The following is a 26,336-nucleotide window of genomic DNA, read 5'->3' on the forward strand; positions in this document are numbered from 1 at the left end:
TCCACTTAGGCTTAAACCTTGAACAATATTTCTTAGTTGGTATGTAAAGCCTAGTAGCTTCCAAGATAAATTCTTTGAATGCTTCCCATTTTGAATTTGCTGTTGGTAACATCATCAGTTGGTCCCACTGTATAGAATTTAAATACTGTCTCATTCCATCGTAGTTGCCTTTACCTCTTTAAATCCCACTTTAGCACATTGTGATCACTGCCACCTAGTGGTTCGGAACAGCGAGTATGGATATAGTCTAGAAGAAGGAAGGAAAAACCTGTACACCTTGTCCCACCTGATGTACATGGCCGACATCAAGCTCTGCACTTGATGTCATCCATGAAGAAGAATCAACTGCAGCAAATACTGCAGTTCACCGAAGAATTCAGCAATGATATCTGGATGGAATTTTGTCTGGACAAATGCAAGACCCATGGATTTCATCAGCGGAAATTAGTTGGCTCAAACTATGAAGTCATTACAGCGGGAAAGTACTACAAGTACCAGGGGATGATTCAGGCTCAGAAACTAAAGCACATCAAATCAAGTCTTGCCTCACCGAAAAATACCATCAGAGACTCAGAAGCCTTCTCAAAGCAAAGCTGAACAGAGGAAACACACTTAAAGCCATATATACCTATGAGGTCTCGGTGATAATACTGAGACTGTAGGTTAGCTATCCCAGTGTGATAGCTAAACTGAGCGATTATTTTCAGAAAAACCAAAGCAGCACTGCACCAGGCCATGAGGAAAATTGGCAAGTGACATACACCTCACTCAATCTAAGCGAGGAGACCCTGGCACAGATGGCACAAATGCAGCTATAAAGATGAGCAAAGAAGACACTCTATGGCAGACACTTCACTGACTCCATCAAGGTCACATAGATAAAATGGCTTTCAATGCATGGCTCACAATCAGATGCTGTTCTCTGAGACTGAAGGATTCATGCTCGCCTTCCAAGGCCAGGTAATGAACACCAAAAACTTTAGATAATGCATTGCCAAGGATGCTAAAGAAATATAATAAGAGCACAAAAAATAAAAATAATAATAATAAGAAGAAGAAGAAGGAAGAAACAACAATAAAATCTGCTAACTTTTCATTTTAGGAAAATAAAATTATTTTTTTAATCTTACCTGTTTGAGTAAGAGTTGGAATAGTACTTTTAATAGTTGGTGTAGGGCAATCACAATAAAAACGTATCTCATAATCATCACAAAATAATCTAGGCTCCAACATATTCTGATCACATATTAGGCCATCCTGTAAAGTGCAGATAACACCTGGCTGAAGTCCATCTTCTTTTGTAGCATTTTTCTTTTTACATTCAATAGCTGTTATCATATCATTATTGCAAAATTTGCTACCAGCTAATCGAATTCCTTGTACAGACTCATACTCCCCATTAATATTGGGAACATGGATACTAAACCACTCGGTCCAACCATTCACACAAAATTCTGAAGGAACAACAGTCTGAGGCGTCGATACAGCAGGAGTAAAGGTAGAAGCTAAAGGAGTTTCAAAAAATAACCTAATGTTAAATACTCAGGCTGAACCAGACATATTTTAACCAAAATTATTCAATATGGCTTAAGAAATAAATAATCATTCAATTAATTACAAAGTGTATCTCTAATAATCAGAGTTCAATAACACAGAAAATTTCACAATTACATTGGAATTTAGTAGGACCCAATAACCATTAAAATACAAGTATAAACATAATCAACAAGAGTATACCAAAAAAGCAGAACAGACAAGAATCTATCCTACCTTTTGGTAAACTGTTGAAAATGTGGGTATTTTTAAGTCTAGACGAAGCTGCCCAATGAAATGGGTAGTTTCGTATAGACTTTTAAATAGGCTATCTGGACATCATAGCAAAAACATGATTCCAAAGATGTTATACTTTCAAATAAGCCTATTTTGAGACTATTTTAATGAATGGATAGTTCTCCCTGCTGGGATTATTCAACTACATGTCACAAAGGGTTTATTGTTGTACACGTTGGAACTAATGACATTAAGAGTAGGAGATCTGCAGACTAACTCAGCAAGTCAATGTTGAAAAGAAGTCGCAAGTTAGGGTTAAATTTGAAAGTGTCTGCAATTCTGACCAGACATGATAGGAGGGAGTATATGATGAGAGCCTTGTCAATCAACTCAGCACTGGAAACTATTATGCAAGGTTCATGGGTAGAGTTTTTCTCAGCCTTGTCTGTGCTTGTTAACAGGAGAGATTGTTTCTACAGGGATGGGATACACTTAAACAGAAATGATGCAAGAATATTTACTGATATTATCGAGCAGTGTTAGGTGGGTGGGAAGTCACAGACTAATAGATTAACAGTAGCCACAGACAAAAGTGAAAGTGATTGTAGCACTGCTAATGAAATGAGCAGCAGCCTGGAAAGCAAGGTACTGGGGATTTCCAGGACTGCAGGAAGTTCTCATGGAACAAGAAAATACATGGGCTGTGATAGGGTGACTAAGAGTAAGAACAGGTGCATGTATGCTTGTAGCTGACCGGGCTAGCCGGGTGGGTAAATGCCTGCCTAGCAACCCAAAGGTCGCGGATTCGAATCCCACCTCGGGCTTGGATCAAAGTACTGCAAAAACCTTGGGAGGTGCATTATGGCCACAGAAGCCGATGCGCCAACAACTACCAAAAAAAAAAAAAAAAAGTATGCTTGCATGTACACCAATGCTAGGAGTATAGTAAATAAATTTGATGAATTTCAGGGGCTGGTCAAGACATCAAAGGCAGATATTATTGAGATAACAGAGACGTGGTGTCACACAGAGATAAGGAATACAAAATTGGAATTTGGGGGTACAATGTGTAGAGAAAGGATAGACAGGGAGCAGGGGTCATGTTGTTAGTTGAGAAACACATAAACTCTAAGGAAGGGCATCCAGATGACATCAGTGGACAGTGCAACGTTGAGTCAATTTGGTGTGATATAAGCACTGGCAAATCAAAATTGGGAGTACGTATGTGTTATAGGCCTTATGAATCTGATGAGTATAATGAGAAATTGTGCAGAGAAATAAGAGTGGGCCAGTAAATCAGAGTGTCTTATAATGGAGGATTTTAATTTCCCAGATATTGACTGGAAATTGTGGATTGGTCACTCACACACACACTAGCAAGGCTTTTGTGGATTTACTGGATGATTGTTTTCTACAGTAGCATGTTCGGGAGGCAACTAGAGGGAGTAATACTCTTGATCTGATTACCAGTAGTGATTCTTCATGCATTAAGAATCTGCAGATAAAGGAACCACTAGGTGGAAGTGATCACAGTGTGCTGAAGTGGGATTTACTCAAAGATGTAACTACCATCAGAGGTAAAGGGAAGGGTTTTTGCTTTTGTAAAGATTACTACAGTGGTCTCAGACAGTTTTTAAATTCTATACAATGGGAAGCATTCAAGGAAGTAATCTTGGAAGCTACTAGGCTTTTTGTCCCAAATAAGAAATACTGTTTAAGGTGGAGGGCAGATGAACTAATGAGATTCGTGGCACAGAAGAAAAATGCATGGGATGCATATAAATTATAATTTGACACAGAAGCCTATGGTAGATATAAGCTAGTCTGTAATCAAGTCACAGAGGAGGTTAGGCAAGCAAAGGCAGATTATGATAAATCTTTGGCAAAGGATGCAAAGAAAAATAGCAAAGACTTTTTTACTTATGTAAACTCTAGAAGGATGGGGGATGAATCAGATTGATCCACTTGAATTTGACGGTTCAACTGTTGATGAACCTGCTTGGGAAGCTGACAAACTGAATGTGTATATTTTTCATCTACAGAGGAATGCCAGAAGTTTATCAAACTTTGAGAGGGAGGTAAATAATTTTTTATAACTGAGAGCAAAGTGGACAAGAAATTGCTAAAGTTAAATATAAGGAAGGCACCTGGGGTAGATAGGATATCTCCAGTTATATAAAGGAAGCAGCAAAGGAAGTAAGGAAACCCACAGCCATAAATATGAAAGCTTCCCTTGCCTCACGGGAAGTCCCCATGGACTGGAGATGTGAAAATGTGTCTCCAATTCACAAAGGGTGTTAAAGGGTGAAACGAGTAATTAGAGACCTATTAACTTCTTCCTACAGGAACAAAAGTTAAACAGGGAAAATAATGGAGTCACTGGTTAAAGAAGCACTACAGTATCATCTAGACAAGACTGCAGTTATAGTTCAGTCACAGCATGGATTTGTGAAGGGGGAAGTCTTGTCTGAAAAATCTGATTGGATACTGTGAGGTGGTCACAAAGGACCTGGATACAAAAAATAATTTTGATGTCATATACTTGGATTTTAGGAAATCTTTTGATACTGTTGCACAAGGAAGACTACTGTACAAATTGGAGCAGTATGGCATTAAGGGCAAGTTGCTACAATGGAAAAAGGGATGATTAAGCAGGAGAACACAGAGAGTGGTAATCAATGTTCATTGCTCATCGTGAACTAATGTTAGTGGAGGCCCCCCCAGGGTTCAGTGCTGGGCCCAGTGTTTTTTTTGTATTTATCAATGATACTGATGAAGATATATCAGGGTTAATGTCTAAGTTTGCCGACAATACGACAGTTGACAAGGTTGTTAATGACAGTAATGATAGGATACTACTGTAAGGAGATCTAGAAAAGTTGAGCAGATGGGCTGAGAGGTGACAACTGCAGTTTAATATTGACAAATGTAAAGTACTGCATATGGGTAGCAGTAACCCAAGAGTAACGTACTTACCACACAGTATTACCAACTGTGTGGTAATACACTCAGGGTAATAGAGAATGAAAAGGACCTGGGAGCAATTGTACAGTCAGATATGAAACTTTTTGAGCAGTGCAGACAGGCTGCAAGAGTAGCTCCCAGTGTCTTGTCAATTATATACAGAAATTTTGTAAGCAGGGATAAGGTGATTTACTCCTTGTATAAGGAATGGCGATGCCATACCGTGAGTACTGCATACAGGTCTAGAGGCTTCATTTTAGGAAGGAAGTAGAACTGCTGGAATGAGTACAGAGAAGGGCAACGAGATTGTTGAGTGGAACAAAGGGTTGCTCTTACCAAGAAAGACTTAAGTTCTGCAAATTGCAGCATCTGGAAACTAGGTACCTGCAAGATGATCTAATTGAGATGTATATTATTATTATTATTATTATTATTATCATTAGCCATATGGTGCAAGGAAGCCTGAGGCTTTTGTTGCACCAGCCAAAAAAAAAAAAAAAAAATTTAGTTACCTGGGGGGGGGAGAAAGAGAAAGAGAGAGAGAACGCACAAGAGTAAGGAATACAAGGGCATCGCCAAGAAAGAGAAGAATGATGATATCCAGCTTAGGACCCTGGGTGTGCCAGGCCCATATTCACCAGATGTGAGCCCCTTGGGGTGAATGGCCTTGAATGGTTTGAGCAAGCTTGAACAGCGATATGTGATTAAGAAAGGACTTAAATGCATTGGAAACGAAATGAATGACGATGATGAATGTCTTGGCCAGGCGACTCAGTCAACACCGTGAATCTGTTGCAGATGATTCAAGACCTGGTCAGTCTCCCTGCTCAGCAACTCCTGAGTAAATCGCAAACACCCAGGAAATCTTGGATGAAGACTGGCGAATTATACTTCATGAATAAGCTGTTATAATGCCCATTTAAAAATGTAGTGCCCATGAATGATGATTGATTGTTTTGAAACAATCAATCAATCAGGGTAAAAACCAAACTGAATTGTGTGATTTGTGATGAAACTAATGATCCAGAGACAAAACAATTGTCGAGTGAGTGGAAGCATTCTGATTCACCAACACCTAAGAAATTTCGATCTTCTTGTTTGGCTGACAAACAAATGTTTTTTTTTTTTGACAGAAAAGGCATTCTTGTTATACATTTTGTGCCTTGTGAAACAACTATGAATAAGGAAGCATACTCTGAGGTCCTCAGACAGCCTCCGTAGCCAAGTGGTCAGAAGCGGGAGTGCAGTAGCACACGTTCTTTGAGTAGACCGGGGTTCAAGCCCCTGACTGCTGAATACGGTCGATCTGCCAACCCGCACTGGACCAGCATGGCAGATTATGGTCCATTTCCCTCAGCATGAATTGTTGAAGAGGCTTCCATCCTGCAGTGGGTTGATAATGGCTGCACTTTACTTTTTACTTTACTTTACTCTGAGGTCCTCAGAGTCAAACTCTGCCATGCCATTTGTGAGAAACGTCAAGTACTTTCTGGTGAGAAGTGGTTTCTCCATCAAGACAATGTCAGGCCCCATACCGCTAATATTGTGCAGCCAGTGATCAATGCCTTAGGTGCTGAGTTTTCTGCCACATCTCCTCTATTCACAAAACATAGCCCCATGTGAATTCTTCCTGTTTCCTTATCTGAAGAAAGCTCTGAAAGGCAAGCTTTTTGCATTGTGGCTCTGCAAGCATCATTAAAAATGATGCTTGCAGAGCCACAATGGACTTAGCCGAGTGGTCAAGAGAGCAAGTGCAGTAGTACACGCTCTTTGAGTGGACTGGAGGTGAAGCCCCTGACTGATAAATATGATTAACATTTGTATTAATTGATTTATTGTAAACTCCACTGACCTGGTGGTGGTGGTCATGCTGGAGTATAAACAAGTGATGCACTCCTGATTCAGGCCCCAGACCAGAATAATCAAGTGCAAACTACTCTAGTTCAAAAGGACTTAGTTCTATTAGGAGACTCCATTGTCACAGATACAGAAAATATTTTTTGTAATAAGGATAGGTGGGCTAGAACGTGGGCTAGCTTGGGAGCAACAATTAATGATGTCACGAATAGATTTTCAGATTTTAAGGGGGTAAAGAGAATACTATTATTCATGTGGGGACTAATGCCGAGAGTTAGGTCAGAATGTCTATGTGTCTGTAATTCTGCCAGGAACAATAGGAGGGATTATATGCTGAGAATCTTGGGGACCCAGGGGCTCACATCTGATGAGTATGGGCTAACACCCAGGGTCCTGAGCTGGATATCATCATTCTTCTCTTTCTTGTTGATTTCCTTCACTCTCTCTCTTTCAGGTTAACTCAGAATTTTTTATTTTTTTTTTGCCTGGTGCAGCAAAAGCCTAAGGCTTTGTTGCACCATATGGCAAATAATGGTAATGACTCTGCAAGACTTTTGGAGGGAGATTTTTATCAGCTTGGCCTGCACTTATAGGTAGAAGGAATCTGTTTTGCAGACAAAGGATACATTTAAACAAAGTGGTGCAAGGGTTTTTGCAAGTATCATTGAGGAAATCTTAAAGGTTCAAGGGACCAGTATCTGATGATACTGGTCAAAGTAATGCTTGCATAATACACCTCACGAGTTCTTGTTTGTTACCACAAAAGATCAAAGTACTGCATATGAGTAGAAGTAACCCCAGAGAAATGTACCAACTGTACATTTCTCTGGGGTGGTACCACCCTAAGTACTAAACTTAGGGTGGTAGAGAATGAAAAAGGCCTGGGAGTAATTGTGCAGTCAGATATGAAGTTTCTGAGCAGTGCAGACATGTGGCCAGAGCAGGTCAAGGGGTATTGTTAATGATATACAGGAATTTTGCTAGTAGGGAAAAGTAGGTAATTATCCTTTTGTACAAGGCAATGATTAGGCTATGCCTTGAATACTATGTACAGGTCTGGAGGCCTAATTTTAGGAAGGATGTAGAGTTGCTTAAGTGAGTACAGAGAAGGGCAACAAGATTGGTGAGAAGAATAAAGGGGTCCTCTTACCAAGAAAGGCTTAAGTTCTACAAATTGCAGTGGCTGGAGACTAGGCACCTGCAAGGTGATCTGATTGTGGTGTATAAGGCCTTGAATGAGTGAGAACAAACACTCAATTCTGATGTGATTTTTCTGCTTGCTCAGATTACGAATCTGAAGGGGCATAAATTCAAATTGAGGAAAGACAGTTGTAGAATAGATGTGCAGAAATTTGCCTTTCACCAGTGGGTAGTTGATTGCTGGAACAAACTTCCATCTGTCGTTGTGGATGTTGATAGCTTAAATAAATTCAAGGAGGAACTAGACAAATTTTCAGAGGGAATGGATGCACGAAATGTTTTTTTTTTTTTTTTCAGCTGATGCTACATAAGCTTGCTTTCTTGCATCACATGCCCCTACTACTAATATTAGCAAGATGTTCTGAGGGTAGAAAAGTTTTAAATGAGTGGGTAGGTAATGCCAGGGAACAAAGCATAAATGACTTCAAGGGGTGTGTCAAGGTAGTTAACTATTTTTTTTTTTTTTTTTTTTTTTTTTTTAGGAGCATTAGCAACTAAGGCCATATTGCTCCGGGATATGCGGTGGTCATTCCCTGACCTTTCCACATCCTCCGTATTTGGTGGTGACAGGCTCGAACCCTGGTCTAATCAAGAAGCGTGTGCTACGCACTGCTGCTCCTTCCCACCTGGCTACGGAGGCGCCCATAGTAGTTAACTATACAAGTACACTAAGTCATCAATAAAATGAGTGAATTCAAACTGCTGATTGAGACAAGTAATGCTGACATAATAGGGCTTACAGAAACATGATGCCACCAGAAGATAGGGAATGATGAGTGTCAGTATGATATGTATAATGTATTTCGGAAGGATAGGGCAGATAGAAAGGGTGATGGGGTCATGCTTCTTATCAAAAGCAGCCTGAGTACAACAAAAGTTCAGACATTTCGCATGCTAGTATAGAATCTGTATAGTGTGAGATATTCGGAAGCAAAGGCATAATGAGAGTGGGAGTAATCTACAGGCCAGGTGATTGTGAAGATTATGATGAGATCCTCTACATGCAAATGGAATGGGCAAATAAGCATCGATATCTTATTATGGGTGATTTTAATTTGCCTCTAATTGATTGGAGCAAATGGGAAAGAAACTCCGCATGGGGGACAAAATTTTAAATCAACTAAATGGTTGCTATTTGTATCAACATGTCAGGGAAAGTACTAGGGAAAAGAATATTCTAGACAACCATCACTGATGAACCAGATAACATAACAGGGTGACAGTACAGGAACCAGTAGCACAAATTGATTGTGGTGTTCTATAGTGGATGATGAAGAAAGAGGTAGCAGTAGTTAAAGTAAAGGAATGGGTTATAATTTCAGAAAAGGAATGGGTTATAATTTCAGAAAAGGAATGGGTTATAATTTCAGAAAAGGAAATTATGATGCCTTAAGATGCTACATGGCCTCTAGTAACTGGGCAGATATCTCACAAACAGCAAACACAATTAAATTATTGTATACCTTTAAAACAATAATACAGATGCCTTGAAGGCATATATATCATTAAAAAAACTGAATAAGGAGGATTCCAAGTTGGATGAATAATGAAGTTGCCAGATTAGTTGAGCAGAAAAAGATGCCATGGAAAAGTTATAGAGCAATAAAAGTAACTGAAGCCTATAACAGCTATAAATTGATCTGTAACAGTGCCAAAGAAAAGGTTAAGTTGTCAAAGGCATATTATGAGAAATCGCCTAAAAAGAGAGCAAAGAGTAGGGATAAGGAATTCTTCATACATACATAAATGCAAATAAGAGAAGGAAACATCAGATTGGACTCTTATGTAATGGGCATGGGATAGTATTTTAATGTTGCAGATGTTCTCAACAGGTACTTTCCATTGATACTTACAGAAGAAAAACCATTTATGTCAATGAGAAATCATGGGAGTGAAGTTGAAAGATATGTAATTAATGATATTGAAATTTCACATGATTATTAAATGAAAAAAATTTCGAGCCTACAGGCAAGTAAGTGTCCTGGGGTTAATGGCATACATCCTATAAATTTAAGGGAGGCAGCAAGGGAGTGCACTGAAACATTAAAGCTAATTATGAGAGCATCACTGGACTCGAGAGAGAGTCCATTGAATTTGAAAAGTGCCAGTGTATCTCCAATTCATAAGGATGGTTCTAAGCATTTCCCACTGACTGGTCAGTGGGAAATTACTGACCAGTCAGTCTAACTTCAGTAGTAGGGAAAATCATGGAGGCAATGATCAAGGGTGATATTCAGGATCATTTGAATAGCAATGGAATTCTGAAGGATATGCAGCATGGTTTTGTAAAGGCAAAATCATGTGTAACAAATATGGTTAGCTATTTTGACAGGGTCACTCGTGAACTGGATTTAGGGAATAATTTCAACATTGTGTATTTATATTTCAGTAAAGCATTTGACTTAGTCTCACATGAGCGGTTACTTTATAAGCTAGAACAGGTTGGAATTACATAGAAAATCCTTAGATGGATAGCAGGATGGCTTCAGGGTAGGAGGAAGAGGGTTGTGATAAATGTTTATTCCTCAGATTGGGTTAATTTAAGAAGTGGGGTTCTCCAAGGATCAGTATTGGGACCACTTTGTGTTTGATGGAAAGAATGGCAGGGTAGTTAATGATCACTGCCAAGCAGAGCTTCTTCAGAGTGACCTAGATAGACTTCCAGGATGGTCAGAAAAGTGGCAGCTATGCTTTAATCCAGCAAAGCTCAAGCCTGGGGAACAGTAACCCCAAAATAATTTATACACTTGATGGAGTTGAACAAGTCAATAGTCAAAGAAAGGGACTTGGGAGTTACGGTCAGACATGAAGTTCTCTGAGCATTGTAGTCAGGTTGTACGGATGGTCCATGGTGTCCTATTGATTATTTATCAAATATTTGCTAGTAGAAATAAGGATGTCATAATTATTGATATCTATACAAAGATTTATATATTCAATGGGACCGTAACCTCAATTTGAGTGTTTGATGTTTTTGTGCAATATCGGCATAAGTATATTTTGGCATACTGGTTGCAATAAGTTTTCTTGCTTCTTGATAACTGACTTTGTTTTCAACCTTATATTTTTACAATTTTATTTTCTCAGTTTTCCATCTCTCATATCTTTTAGAGTATGCGGGATGGTTGCTTTTGCAGTTGGGGCAGGTCATTTATGTTACTGAACGATCAGTTTGAAAGTGACTAGGTTTCCTCTGCATGTCATTTAGAGAGTGGCAACACTTTTGGCACTTATAACATCTCAAGAAATTGGGAAGGAAAATGCAGCAAATTAGATAATCTGCTTTTATCAATGGATGAGTAGGTTTAGGGTATTAAAGGTAGAATAATATTCCTGGTGGGTAAGTTTATTATCTTTTTAATCATAATTCTTTTTTTTTAACTTCAATTACATTTATTCCTGAAACTCTTGAGTTACTTCTTCCTCCATGACATTCAATGAATCCCACCCAGATACAACACACTTACACATATTTAGAGTCACATGGAAGTTACTTTCACTGGAATTTCAGCAAAATTTGTTAGTCATAAGAGTTTCTCTGAATGCCTACGGTTTATGGTTTCCACTAGTAGGTCTTCTGATTGCAGTCTCTTAACCATCTTAGGAAATCCTGTAATACTTTTCAGGTGTTTCTCAGTAAGGAAGGGAGATAATTCACTTCGAGGCCAATTTGCAAATGAGTAATATGAGAAATGTGTAAAAATCTGTTGGAGAGCAACTTGTTTTAAAGCTCTTGGGCAGAGAGTTTGGTGGTTCTAAAGATGGAAAGACATTATGATCCATATTTCTCTTAGCCCTTGGCAGATTAACTTTTCTGCCACAGGGAGGCAGGAGCAGTGACTGGTGTGACCAAGCAGAGATTAGTAAGCATTAACAGTTTACAAGGAAAAATATGCAGGATAGCTTTCCTTTCTTGCTCTCTGCAGTTTTACCAAAGTGTGGGACCTTAAAAAGCAACTAATCACTGTAGAAAAATTGCTCAAGCAGAGAAAAATAACTTAGTCAAAACTCACTTAACACCTGGTGTCCTTTTTTTTTTTTTTTTTTTTAATTATGGTAACCATAAATATAAGCAATTACAGGAACACGAATACTCTAGTGATGTGGGAACTGAGGTTTGAGAAAAAAATCTATTTGTTGATGTTGGATGTAACTTTCTGTAGATTAAAATTTTCAGGAAGTACATAATAAGGAAGGTTTAAAAGAACAAAAAATAGAGAAGAAGAGGAAAAGTTGAATCAAGGAGAACAGAGCTTAAATGTAAATTGATACTGACTAGTGGACACAGGTTTGGGCAGTTTGAAAGAAAGAGATGGAATTACAGATTTTAATTTGGTAGAACAGTGTATAGAGATATCTCTAGAAAAGGCATAAAGAAGAAATGTAAAGCAGAAGAGAGCATACGAAGGCACTCTCCAGATGTGAGAACAATACCCCACGGTAGGATAGATTTTTAATATATAGAGTTAGCAGCTGTTTAAAGAAAAGAAACAGAGAGAAAGCCTTGTTTTCTAATCAGAGAGAGTAATGTGCAGGATATGCTTTTTGACAAGAAAGGTTAGATGTCAGGGATATCATGTGTAAATGTTATTTAAGGCAAGCCTGGCAGCAGCAGACTTTTTTTTTATAAACCAGACTAAGATTGAGTTTTTTAAGGACTGAAGTAAAGTAAATTTTTAATATGAATGCCAATTTGTAAAGTGTTTTTTCCATATTTTCATTTAAGAAAAATGATCTTATCAGTTGGCATCCATTTTCTTGGCCTTTTCTGCTTTTTTAAACTGATGCAAAAGTTAAGTTAGATTATTAAGAAATTCCATGCTCTCTGGCAGTAGTGATTTTGGCACTTGTCACTTGCTTTAATTCCTGTTGAAGGCTGTAAGAATTCTTAAAAGCCTTTTCACTCGAGTCTGCATACAGTTAGTTGCCATCAAGCACACAGTGGCGTCCTTATGTTATTCTTGGTTTTCCAGCCCATGCAACATATAAATCAGCCTACACATACTTGTACAGACATTAAGCATGACATAGATGAATGGATAGTATGGGAGTGCAGCAGCACATGCTGTTGTTTGAGCCCACATAAAGGATAAAATGGGATTTATGGTATTATTCTTAAAACAGGGCTTGGAATGGAAAGGAGTACACTGGAATGTTGTTCCAGTTTATCACATGAATTTCATGTAAACACTTGATTATTAAAAAAGAAGACTATTTATAATGAGCACTCTGCTTCGTAAAATTTTCCATTTTATCCATGTCAAAAGAATTATTGCAATTCAATCATCTGGCATATGGTAATATGAGATATAAACAGAATATTTATAAAATATTTGCACAAAATGGATACTGATGCACCAAAAATCAATAACACCAACAATCAAGAAATCCTACTTACCACAAGGACAAAATAATCTTATTTCATAATCATAGCAGATTCCAGCATTGTCATTATTCCAGCACTGGAGACCAATTTTAACATCACAGTTTACATGCTGATAAGAATCCTGTACACTTCGTTTACCTATTTAAGATATGTTCAATAAAATAAATTTAAACTGAACAACTGAAATAAATTAATTAAAATTATTCCAAATGTTTTTTTTCTCTAGATATGTAATGAATATATGTGCTGTGTATATAAACATTTCTGAAAAACCAAAACTTAATAAGTGCGTGTGTGTGTCTGTATATAAAGCAAGATTAGTAGAAAGGAAAATTCTATTTTATGTAACATAAAAAGCAGTATGAATGGATGTAAGAATTTGAAAGGAAATAATGGAAATTACATCTTCCACCAAAATGCACTTCAAACAGAATGTAAAGTAAATCATTTTTTAAAAATGCATTTGAGAAAGGGTGCAATGTTCAGTATAGAGGTTGCCTATAAGATGCTTGAATAGCAGGTAGGAAGAAGCTATCACAATTTTATTCCAACTAAGAGACACAATTCAAAACATACATCAAAATGGATGTCGCATGAACTTATGAGACTTCTGGCAGTGACAAAAAGAGCATGGGATGCATATAAATTATCACCTGATAAAGATGTAGCATACAGTACATATAAATTAACCTGCATTCAAGTCAAAATGAATGCTTCACAAGCTAAGTCAGATTATGAGAAGTCACTGGCAAAGAATACAAATAAAAAAAGCAGCAGACATTGTTTTTTTCACTTATTTAAATAGTAGAAGGAAAGGGGTGAATCATATGGGTCAACTAGATATGAATGGATAAACTGCCCGTGATCCTGCTCTGGTTGAAGACAAATAGAAACAGTATTTTACATATACATTCATATTTGAGGAATTTTTATGGATGGGGATACCAGCAGAGAGTCAAATTCTCCCATGAAGTTGAATGAGTTTGTAATAACTGAGGGGAAAGTAGAGGAGAAATTGTTGAAGAAAACAAAAAAAGACATCTGAGATGGAAGTAAGATATCCAACTATATTAAAGTTAAAAGAGTAATGCAGGATCATCTAGACAAGACAGTTATACTTCACAGACACAGCTTGGGTTTCTTAAGAGGAAATCTTGTCTGACCAAATTGATTTGATTCTATAAAGCAGTCACAAAGGAAGTTGTGACCAAATAATAGTATTTGTGGAAGCAAAAAGTTACTTCCAGATATATCAGGCTTAATGACAAAGGTTGTAGATGACAAAGGTTGACAGTAAAGTTAATCCAAGTAATCAGGGAGCATGCTACTGGAAATTATATCTTACACCAAGAATATCTAGATAAATTAGGCAAATGGGATGAGAAGAAGAGATATGAAGAATAACTTACGATATATATTAACAAATGAAAGGTACTTTATAAAGGGGGCAATAATAACATATTTGCATACAAACTATGTGGTACTGCACTCAGAGCTGGAGAATGAAAAAAAAAAAAAAAAATTGGGGGAGTATATGCACATTCATGTATGAAGTTCTCTGAGCAGTACAGGGAGGCTGCAAGGCCAGTCCTTGAAGTATTGTCAATAATATACAGGAATTTTGACACAATGGTTAGACCACACCTTCAAGAAAGCAAGCAGATATAGCATCAGCCAAAAAAAAAAAACTCCCTTATTTCACCCATCCACTCGCTCCAAATGTTTGTCAAGTTCTGCCTTGAATCTATTTAAGCTATTAACTTCTACAATGACAGATGGAAGTTTGTTCTGGCAATCAACCAACCTTTAGCTAAAGGCAAACTTCCGCACATCTCTCCTACAACCGTCTTTCCTCAATTTGAATTTATGCCCTCTCAGGCGATTGTTCTGAGCAAGACGAAGAATCCCATAAGCATTGAGCATGCTCAAACCATTCAAGACTTTATACACCTCAATCAGATCACCTTGCAGGTGCAGTCTCCAGACACTGTAATCTGCAAAACTTAACCCTTTCCTCGTAAGAGCAACAATTTGTTCCATTCACTAATATTGTTGCCCTTCTCTGTACTCGTTCCAACAGCTCTACATCCTTCTTAAAATGAGGCCTTCAGACCTGTATCCAGTACACAAAGTGTGGCCTGACCATTGCCATATACACAGGGATAATCACCTCCATATCCCTCCTAGAAAAATTCCTGTATATCATTGACCAGACACCATGCTGTCTGCACTGCTTCATATCTGCCTGCTCAATTATCCCCAGATCCTTTTCACTCTCTACCTTTATCAGTGTAGTACCACACAGTTGATACATTACTCTTGGCTACTGTTTCCCATATGCAGTACTTTACATTGTCAATGTTCAACTTCAGTTGCCACCTCTCAGCCCATCTACTCAACTTTTCTAGATCCTGTTGCAGCAGCGTACTGTCATTAGTGTCTTTAACAACCCTGCCAACATTCGTATCGTCTGCAAACTTGGACATTGAGCCTGACCATCATCAATATCTTTTAAAAATACAGAAAACAACAATGGACCCAACACTGAACCCTGAGGGACTCCACTAATAACATTAATCCACGAAGAGCAGTGTCCATTGATTACCACTCTCTGTCTTCTAAAACTCAATGATCTCTTTATTCAAAGCAGCAATCTTATTGCCTCCAATACCACACTGCTCCAACTTGTGCAGCAGATTTCCATGTGCAACGGTATCAAAGCCATTTCAAGGATCCAAATATATGATATCAAAGTTATTCTTTGCATCCAGTTCATTTGTGACTACATCACAGTATCCAATCCAATTGATCGGACAAGACTTCCCCTTAACAAGCCCATGCTGTGTCCGAGCTATAACTGAAGTCTTGTCTAGATGATCCTGCAATGCTTTAACCAGTGCCTCCATTAATTTCCCTGGAACAGAAGTTAAATTAACAGGTCTGTAATTACCTGTGTCTCTCTTTGATCCTCCTTTGTGGATTGCGGTCACATTTGCACATCTCCAGTCCATGGATACCTCCACTGAATCCAAGAAAGCTCTCATAATTATGGCTAAGGGTTTGCTTACTTCCTTTGCGCCTCCTTTAATATAACTGGATAGATTCCATCTACCCCAGGTGCCTTTCTTATGTTTATCTTCAACAATTTATCTTCCACTTTACTCTCAGTTATTACAAGATTATCTAGCTTACTGCCAGAGTTTAACACACCTCTGTCATTCCCCTCCCTGAATAACTCCTCATGTGTGAATGTAGATGAAAAATATTCATTTAGTTTGTTAGCTACCTGAGCAGGATCATCAACAGTTGGACCATCGATATCAAGTGGACCAATCTGATTCATCCCCTTCCTTCTAGAGTTTACATAAGTAAAGAACTCTTTGCTGTTTTTCTTTGCATCCATTGCCAAAGTTTTTTCGTAATCTGCCTTCGCCTGCCTAACCTGTGACTTGGTTACAGACCAGCTTATATCTACTATAGGCTTCTGTGTCATCTGTTAATTTATATGTATCCCATGCATTTTTCCTCTCTGTCACATGTCTAATTAGTTCATCTGACAACCATTTAGGCATAAATCTTGAACAATATTTCTAAGTTGGAATGAAAAGCCTAGTAGCTTCCAAGATTAATTCTTTGAATGCTTCCTATCTTGAATTTGCTGTTGGTAACATCATCAGTTGGTCCCACTGTACAGAATTTAAATACTGTCTCAGACCACCATAGTCACCTTTATGAAAGCAAAAACTCTTCCCTTTACCCTTGATGGTAGTTACCTCTTTGAGTAAATCCCACTTTAGCACACTGTGATCACTGCCATCTAGTGATTCTTTATCTGCAGATTCTTAATGCATGAAGAATAACTACTGATAATCAGATCAAGAATATTACTCCCTCTAGCTGCCTTCTTTCGAACATGATGATGATGTAGAAAACAATCATCCAATAAATCCACAAAAGCCTTGCTAGTGTGTGTGTGAGTGACCAACCCACAAAATCCAATCAATCTTTGGGAAATTAAAATCCCCCCCCCCTCCCTTATAAGACATTCTGATTTTTTGGCCCACTCTATTTCTCTGCACAATTGCTCATTATACTCATTAGATTCATTAGGCCTATAACACACACGTGCTCTCATTTTTCCTTTCTTAAGTGCTCATGTCACAACAAACAGACTCAACATTGCATTGTCCACCAACATCAATTGGATGCACTTCCTTAGATTTTATGTGTGTCTTAACTAACAGCATAACCCCTCCTCCCTGCCTATCCTATCTATCTTTTCTGTACACATTGTACTCCCCAAATTCCAATTCTGCACTGGTTATGTCTGTATAACACAATGTCTCTGGTATCCCAACAATATCTGCCTTAGATATCTTGACTAGCACTTCAACCTCATCGAATTTATTAACTATACTCCTAGCATTGGTGTACATGCAAGTATACATGCACCTATATCTACTCTTAGTTACACTAACACAGTCCATGTATTTACTTGTCCCACTACAACTCACAGCAGTCCTGGAAATCTCCATTGCCTTGCTTTCCAGGCTGCTGCTCAATTGGATTTCAATAGAAGCAGTGCAAGAATCACTTTCACCTCTGCCAGCGGATATTGTTAATCTATTAGTCCGTGTATCCCACCCCAAGAGATCAGTTTTCCGACCCACCTAACTCTGCCTCGATAGCATTAGCAAATATTCTTGCACCATTTCTATTTAAGTGTATCCCAACCCTGTAGAAGCAGTCTCTCCTGTTAACAAGCACAGAAAAGGCTGAGAAAAATTCTTCTCCTTGAGCCTTGCACAATCTCTCCAGGGCCGAATTGATTGACAAGGCTCTCATCATATACTCCCACATGTTGTGTCTGGGTAGAATTGCAGACACTTTCAAATTGAACCCTAACTCACGGCTTTTTTTCAGCATTGACTTGTACTAGTTAAGTAATTCTGCCGGTCTCCTACTCTTAATATCATTAGTGCCAATATGCACAACAATATCACCCTTTGTGCCCTTAAAAGATGGTATCTGCTCTACAACGTCATCAACCTTTGCCCTGGCAGACATACCCTCAAGTGTTTGTCTGCCAGGTCCTTGGTCCTTGAGGTCACAGACCTCTGGTAGCATGCTGTACTTGCTACCTGGAAGTCTAAAACGCTGATGGAACTGATATTCGGGTGAAACTCAAGTTAAGTGGACCCAATTTCGGCAAAGTCCGGATGGTCTGTGACAGCCAAATCCTCTGCTTGCACCTTCATGATGGTGGGACTGTTAGTAATCCTAGGTATAAACTCCATGCACAAGCACATGGTGGGTGACCACCCAGCTGTGAACCAACGTAAGCAGGTGTCGAGGTGTGGTGCCCACACCACTTGGAGGAATGCTGCTCTTCTGTGTTACCAGGCAGTACTAGGTGGTAGATGACTCTCATCAACCGGTGCAATACCACCACTTTTCTTATTGGAGGCTTGAAGTGGTGGAACCCATGTTTATTCTCCAGAACTAAGTTCCGAACACTCCTTCCCTATCTCTCCCATCATGCAGTATGATTGATGACTTTTGAGGTTATGATAAACATCGTGGTGAGATCCAATCTTCCTTACATTTCGAGAGTACAGCTCTAAAACGGTGTTTGCAGGCCAGCCGCTAGTTAGTACTCCAGACCGAACCTATTGGTAACTCTCTAGGAGGCTTCCTGATCAGCTAGTGTATAATCATGCTACCTCTACTCTGCCAGAAAGTGATTGGAGGGAGTCCAAGTAGTGTATATGTGGGGGGGGGGCATTGTCGAGGCCATGTTATGTCAAGGATCTGGGTATATTCTTACCATGTGTACACCATATCCAAAAATTTCATTACTTCATACAGCATGTACAACCCACTTTTTCTTACTATTGAATACACCATGAATTGTCAAACTAATAGAGTAAGCTTACCTGTGAAAAGATCTAAACCTCCCAATCACTTCCTAATTCATTTCATAACTATTCATGGTCTCAATTCTAATCTCAACGATGTCTATTTCCATTTGCAGTCTGCCAAACCCCATGTACTTTCTCTAACAGAATCTTAGTTATTAGTTGATTCAACTATTGCTCATCTTAGTTGCCCAAATTATGCGCTGTATGATTCCTTTCCCCTCAAAGGTGGTACTTGTGCATATGTCCATTCCGACATTGCCTGTCAGAGGCTTGATAATTTGGAATATCCTCTTTTTGATCTTCTCTGGCTTAAAATATCTCTACCTCATTGTGTCAAATTCATCTGTTGTCTCTACCATTCTTCCAGCTCCACTAAATACTTGGAGCTCTTTGACTTCCTCTCTTTGCAACTTGACTTGCTCCAGTCCAAATTTCCTAATAGTGTCGTAATTTTCCTTGGTGATTTTAATGTTCACAACTCCAGCTGGCTTCAATTTTCTAGTCACACCGACCCAGCTGGTTGAGATGCTGAGGCTTTTGCAATTACTAATGACCTTGCTCAGATTGTTCATTTACCTACAAGAATACCGGACAATCCTAACCAAACAGCCAACACGCTTGATCTTTTTCTCACAAACAATCCTTCTAAGTACACAGTTGACATGAGAGGTGTTTAGGCACCTCAGATCACAACTTGGTGATTGTCTCTTCTCCAATGGAGCCTTACCTCATGGCTATTCCCAACCTCATATTGTTTGGCATTACAAGAATGCAAAATGGGATGACCTGCAAGATTTCTTTTCTTCTTTTCCTTGGTCGGATTACTGTTTCAAAACTTCTAATGTCAATGTTTGCTCAGATCTTGTCAGTGAAATTATTCTTATAGGAATAGAATTCTTTATCCCACACTCCATTTTAAAATCTCGTCCTTTATCTAAACCTTGGTTTTCCAATAAATGTGCTAAGGCTGTTCAAGAGAAGAACACTGCATATCGTAATTGGCTTGTTTCTAATTTTTCAGTTTCATTTTCTGCCTATACCAAAGCTCGCAACAATTGTAAAGCAGTTATTAGTCAGTCCAAACTAGAGTTTGAACAGGCTAAGCGTAGAAAACTTGCTTTTTTCCTAATGGTAGCTGAGCATTCTGGTCTCTTGCCAAAACAATTGGTCGCAACTTTTACCCATCTCTGCTCTAACCCCTGTCCAAAACAATTGGATCTTTTGTCACTTCAGCCAAGGATAAAGCTGACCTGCTAGAATCCCATTTTTCTTTTAACTGATGGTTAAAAGGTAAAAATAATACATTTTATTAAAATGATAATAAACAAATTCAACAAAAACAATGTCAGAGATTTTTGAAGCATATCCAATATTGATGGATCTGCTTCAAAAACCAATACTTTTGAAATAAACAATAAAAAAAAATTTAATTCGTCTTATGGAATAATTATCATAACAAGACAGTCTTTATCAGTTTACATGATATTCTGTCTTTTAATAATGTATTGTGACAAATGATCGATATCTCGTAATTATTTACGAGATATTGATCATTATTTGAATATTATTTGCAATTATTTGAATATTAACTACAGACGGGAGAACCAAGGGGCAGTCAATGTCATACTCACATCTCTTCCATGGCATCAGTACAGAAGAGAAGTGGAAAGCCAAAGGAATGACCTTGAGCTGCCTGCTGTTCTCCTCCCTATTTTAACCATGCACTGACAAGCTGTATGACAAGTTATGATGGCAGCAAAAGAACTGTTTGTGTGAAATTAAATCTATTATTGTGCCCATCAATAAGTCACTGTTTATGGAAGAGATTAACCACAGTTTAATGAGGCATAAATTTTTCTAGCTGCACCCACACTGGGTATTTTCAATCTCTTGTTGCTATCAGTTGTTCTAAAGGGATGTCAAATTGGTCACCAACTCATGCAAACACTCTATCCAGCTGTAATTTGAGGGGCAGTTTGCACTAAGTTACAAAGTTTACTGAATAAGAGCTAACAAACTAAAAGGGAGATTCAAAGTTCTAATGTTAGGTATATATGTCTAAGGACATGTAGCTAACACTATATTTCTAAGGACATGTAAAAGTAAAGTAAAGTGCAGCCATTATCAACCCACTGCAGGGTGGAAGCCTCCTCAACAATTCATGCTGAGGGAAATGGACCATAATCTGCCACGCTGGTCCAGTGCGGGTTGGCAGATCGACCGTATTCAGCAGTCAGGGGCTTGAACCCCGGTCTACTCAAAGAGCGTGTGCTACTGCACTCCCGCTCCTGCCCACTCGGCTACGGAGGCCGTAAGGACATGTAGCTAACACTATATTTCTAAGGACATATAGCTAACACTATATGTCCTTAGAAAAACTACAAACGATATTAATAATTAAAAGAAATACATTATAAACCACTTATGAATGTTACATATGTTTGTTGGAATGGTTATAAGGTAACATTCATTACTCAATTAAGTAATGTCATTTAATGCTGGCCACAAGCATGTTCGACGAGCTATGCTGAACAGAGCCCCACACTCAAATAGTCTAAATAATAATATCATCCACGTCTTTTCTGCATTTCTGTCAACAAGCCTACCTATAAGTTTTGCACAGGACCCTGCAAGTAATTCTTGAACAGGTCCTCACAAATTTTGGGGCCGGCCCTGGTCATTAGGCTTTGAGACCATAAACAGAAGCAGCACAGACAGTGATTAAATCACTGTCCCATTTGCTCTGGAATACCGCATACCATCCCCCTTTTCAAATAATTAATTATAAGATGTTCACAGGACTACCTTGTCCATTCATCTGTTTCGGCAGCTAGCAGGATTTAAACCTCATTAATAATGCAAAGGTCAAAATTCTCACAACAGAACAAACTTTCTTGGAAACAAGCTACTTGGTATTGCACTGCATTCAAATAGATGAGCTCACTAAAAGGTTAACTGGTCATTTATTTAAAGGATAAGACTGCTCCTATAAATCCTATTTCAGTACTAACCAGCTCTTATCAAATAAAAGGTGGTCTCCAACAATAACACTCAGGCAAAACAGACAGATTTATCTAAATTATAATTCTGAAGATCTGATTTATATACTGCATGGAAGTTTGCACAAAATATTTCTTCACAACTGTTCTGTCCACATGTTGCCACTGAAGCCCACCTAATACCCATGAGGGACCAATTAGTCAAGAAAGAGGACTAAATTCAAAAAATAGCAAGGGCTTAATTTTTCAGTACTCACCTTGATCGATCTGCAATTGTTATGGGTTGAATGGCAAGAGGTGACTAGCTTTAAGGTGATTGGTTCTTAAATTAAGGGGTGGGTAAATAGTAATTATGATGGAAACGGGATTAAAATATGGGCAAAGAAGTAGAAGTGCACTAACTCCATCCTTGGTTGTCATTAAATTGGGTTAAATTGGGAATCTCTAAATAGTGGATAAGCCAAAAGTCATAACGAAGGACTTTCGTTAAAAAATGTCTTCAGTTGGCAAATTAAATGAAAAGGGAATGCGTACTGTATTTAAGAAGAATTTTGTAATCCCACGATGCACTTTGTTACTTGCGGGAATCTCAGATTGGTGAGATTCCAAACTGGAGAAAGATTGAAGGGGAGTTTCGCATTTATAATATTTAGATCGGAGTGGTGACGAAACCATTCTATAATGAGGGCTTTGAATTGTAAAATTTTGTAACTGTTTTTTAATTTTAATATGGTAATAGCTGAGTCAACTAAGGGATTATGGTTGTTGGAGTGGGTATGTAAAGTAAGTTCAGTGCTAGATTGTCCAGACGGATGATTGGGTTCAACCTAATTTGGTTGTGGTACTACCAATGTAACAGGCATTACAATTGTGTTGACATTTTATTAAATAAATAATATTATTCATTTCACTTGTTGGATATTTATGTGTTTCTTTATATTTAATGAAAAGTGATCCGAGTTTGTTATAAGTGGAAAAAATAAGAGTGATGTCTGTACTTGCAAATATTCGCCGAAATTGTCCTGCAAGATTACTATCTATGATAAGGAAGGACAAGATGTGTTTTACTATTTTTGATGTGTTTTATGGGGTTATTGATATTATTTTTTGCGATGGAAATGGTATGTTGGATTAATTTTGGAGGGTAATTTCTGGCTATGATTTTTTTGTGAGATATTGTAACTCATTGGATAGGTCGTCTTGTGAGATGCTGAATTTAATGGCGTTGTAGATTTGGTTATAGAGAACAGATTTTTTTATGTTGAAAGGGTGGTGTGATGTGAAATGTAGGAATTTCCCTGTGTGTGTATGTTTTCTATAGATCTTAGTTCCTAGTTTAGTACCTGTTTTATATTTGGTGAAATTGAGAAAATTAATTTGTGTATTGGTTTCTATTTCGAGTGTGTATTAAAGTCTGTCGTGAATTGAATTGAATTTTGTAAAAAGATTATCAATTATAGTTTTGTTTCCTATTAAAAGTACATCATCGGCGTACCACATGTAAAACTTTATCTCGGAAGGGTAAGGTTGTAGGATTTTATTTTCAACTGTGGCTAAGTAAATTTCGGAAAGGGGAGCAGAGATGCCTAAGCCCATGAGTAACCCGAATATTTGTTGGAAGATCTGATTGTGAAATCTGAAATGCCTGGCATCTAATAGTAGAGAGGTGAGTTCTAAAATATTGTTTATAGAAAGGGAGGTGTGATTAATGAGACTATTGTCAGAAGTTAAATATCCACAAAGGGCTTGTAAGGTGAAAGGTATATGTACATTGGTGTATAGTGAAACGACATCAAACGATGCTAGAATATCATCATCAGCAATTATGGTGGTTTTAATTTTCTCAAAGGCTTGATTGGTATTACTGATTTTAAATTGGGAAAACCTGGTGAGTGGAGATATGATTTTTACTGCTATAATCTGCTATAAGGTATGTAGAGTGATTTTTTTATTAGATCAGAGTTTTCTAAGGATAGTGTCAAGCTGGTTTTTTAATTTGGATATATTATAGGAATTATTAATTATATAGGTGTCTTGGTCTGCTAGAATTTGTTCCATTTTTTCTATATAAGTGGCTTTATCTAAAATTACTATGGCATCTCCTTTGTCTGCTTTTTGGATAATAATGTCGGGGATTTTACTTAATTTATGAATATCATCGAGTTGTTGTTTCGATATATTAGATTGGGAGGGGAGCTTTGAGTTAATAATAGTGTTAGTCTGATGTAAAATGTGCCATTTGTCAGGGTGATGTTCGAGTTTTGTTTGAAGTTCAATAATACTTTCTTTTATGGGATATTGATGGCTTTTTATCGCAAAGTTGAATCCATACTCTAAACTTGTGAGTTCGGTATGAGTGAAAGTTTTAGAAGAAATGTTAACTGTGGAAATTTGTGGAGCCGTTATTTTTGTTTCCGGGGTAAGTGTGATCTATTTTTTAGAATGTCATAGTTCAATCTCTTTAAGGGCTGCATTAATATGTATATTGTTGAGGTTTGTGAATTCGATCCAGGTATTAGGTTGCATGTTTCTCTTAAGTTTAAATTTTAAATAATGTATCTGGTGTTGCAGCTGATATTTCTTATTAAATCTTTTCTGCAGTTCATCTCTTATGATGGCGATGGAAGTTTGATGCACAATGCGTGGGTATTTTTTGTAGATTTTATTTGGAAATATACGGGCAAATTTCGGAATCACATTGTGATCACTGTAGAAAGGTGATATGTAATTTTATTAATGAAATACTTGAAGTATTTGTGAAAATAGAATCTTACTATCTGGCAAGTTCAAAGGCATTGGGATGAAAATTAGATAGACGGTGCAGATTAGGTGTATTTTATGCATTAAGGAAATCTAATAATTGGACACTTAGAAGTTATAGTATGACTTAAAGTACTGTTTTATTGGACTAAATTCAAAAAAAATAGCAAGGGGTTAATTTCCATCATAATTACTATTTACCCACCCCTTAATTTAAGAACCAATCACCTTAAAGCTAGTCACCTCTTGCCTCAAACCATAACAACTGCAGATCGATCAAGGTGAGTACTGAAAAATTAAGCCCTTGCTATTTTTTGAATTAAGTCCAATAAAACAGTACTTTAAGTCATACTATAACTTCTAAGTGTCAAGAAAGAGGTTGTTACAACAGCATCATAGTTTAACAAATGGCCGATTAATCTTTTGATGAGGGATCTCTTTGAAAGTGCAATGTCAGGGCAATTCAATGCAAAGTCAACTTTAGTCTATTGTTAGAATTATGACCACTGCATTATCTATGCAATCTTGATAACTGCACAAACAGTTTACATGACAAGAAAATACTGCAAGAACCTTATAAAGAAAGAAATGTCACCCCTTTCTGCATGGAATTTTAAGGACTAATGTGGGTGTTGATACAAGTGCCAGATTGCTTTCTTAATATTTTAGGGCACTTTCTGCAGTATGATTTTTTAAAATTTTTTAATAACATTTATATACATAATAAGCAGAAAAAAAACAAGTGCATGTTTGAAAATTTTCTTAACAGTCTTTTAAACTGGAAAATGGAAGAGAACATTTTTCCTAAACATTTTTATGCCTAAAATAAATTTTTTTTTTTTGTAATTTTAAGCAGAATTATTATTATTATTGAATTTTTGAAAATAAAAGCTGAATGATATAGCATTTTTTAAATATTTAATTAGTTTTTATTAAAAAAAAAATATATATATATATATATATATATATGCACAATAAGTTTTGTAATCCATTAAGAAAATTTTAAATACTGGTACTATTAAAGTAGAATCCAAAGTGGCCCAAAACTTTTTTCCAGAAATTAAAAAGAAATTGGTCACCTCAGGCGACCAAACACATATGCCCATGCAAATTTTGAAACTTTGCTTTTGATGGCCTTTTACACTGGAAAATAGAACTAAATAATAGATTCATGTTAATGTTTTGTGTATAAAACTTTTCTTTTAAATTTCAAAAGAATTAATTTTTTTTTTTTTTTGAGAAAAAAGGGGGAAATACACACAGTATGATTTAACAATTTTAATTTTTTAATAAAACTTTAAAATACATTGAGTATTAGTTCTGCAATCCATTTAAGAAAAGATAAAATACTGGCAATATTTAAACAGAATTCAAAAAATTCAAAATGTTTTTCAGAAATTAAAAATAAAACTGGCATTGTCATGTATACTACTGTATTTGCTAAAAATGGGGATGTCAACACTGCTGGGTTAACATAGT

The 26,336-nt window shown here is 37.3% G+C and overlaps 1 protein-coding gene across 2 annotated transcripts in view; it reads right to left on the reverse strand.

Annotated features, from left to right (window-relative positions):
- LOC150091211 (hemocytin-like) overlaps positions 1-26,336 on the reverse strand; it is a 1,750,539-nt gene that overhangs the window by 856,944 nt on the left and 867,259 nt on the right. For both annotated transcript variants that reach the window (XM_090374755.1, XM_090374750.1), the window contains 2 exons: positions 13,190-13,315; positions 1,131-1,505 (listed from right to left, as the gene is read on the reverse strand). In XM_090374755.1, the coding sequence (XP_090230881.1) occupies positions 1,131-1,505; positions 13,190-13,315 (501 nt within the window). The remainder of the gene's footprint in view (positions 1-1,130; positions 1,506-13,189; positions 13,316-26,336) is intronic.

This window comes from Mastigoproctus giganteus, chromosome 1 (assembly GCF_048544385.1).
Source record: "Mastigoproctus giganteus isolate SK-2022 chromosome 1, ASM4854438v1, whole genome shotgun sequence".
In the NCBI taxonomy this organism is placed as follows: domain Eukaryota; kingdom Metazoa; phylum Arthropoda; class Arachnida; order Uropygi; family Thelyphonidae; genus Mastigoproctus; species Mastigoproctus giganteus.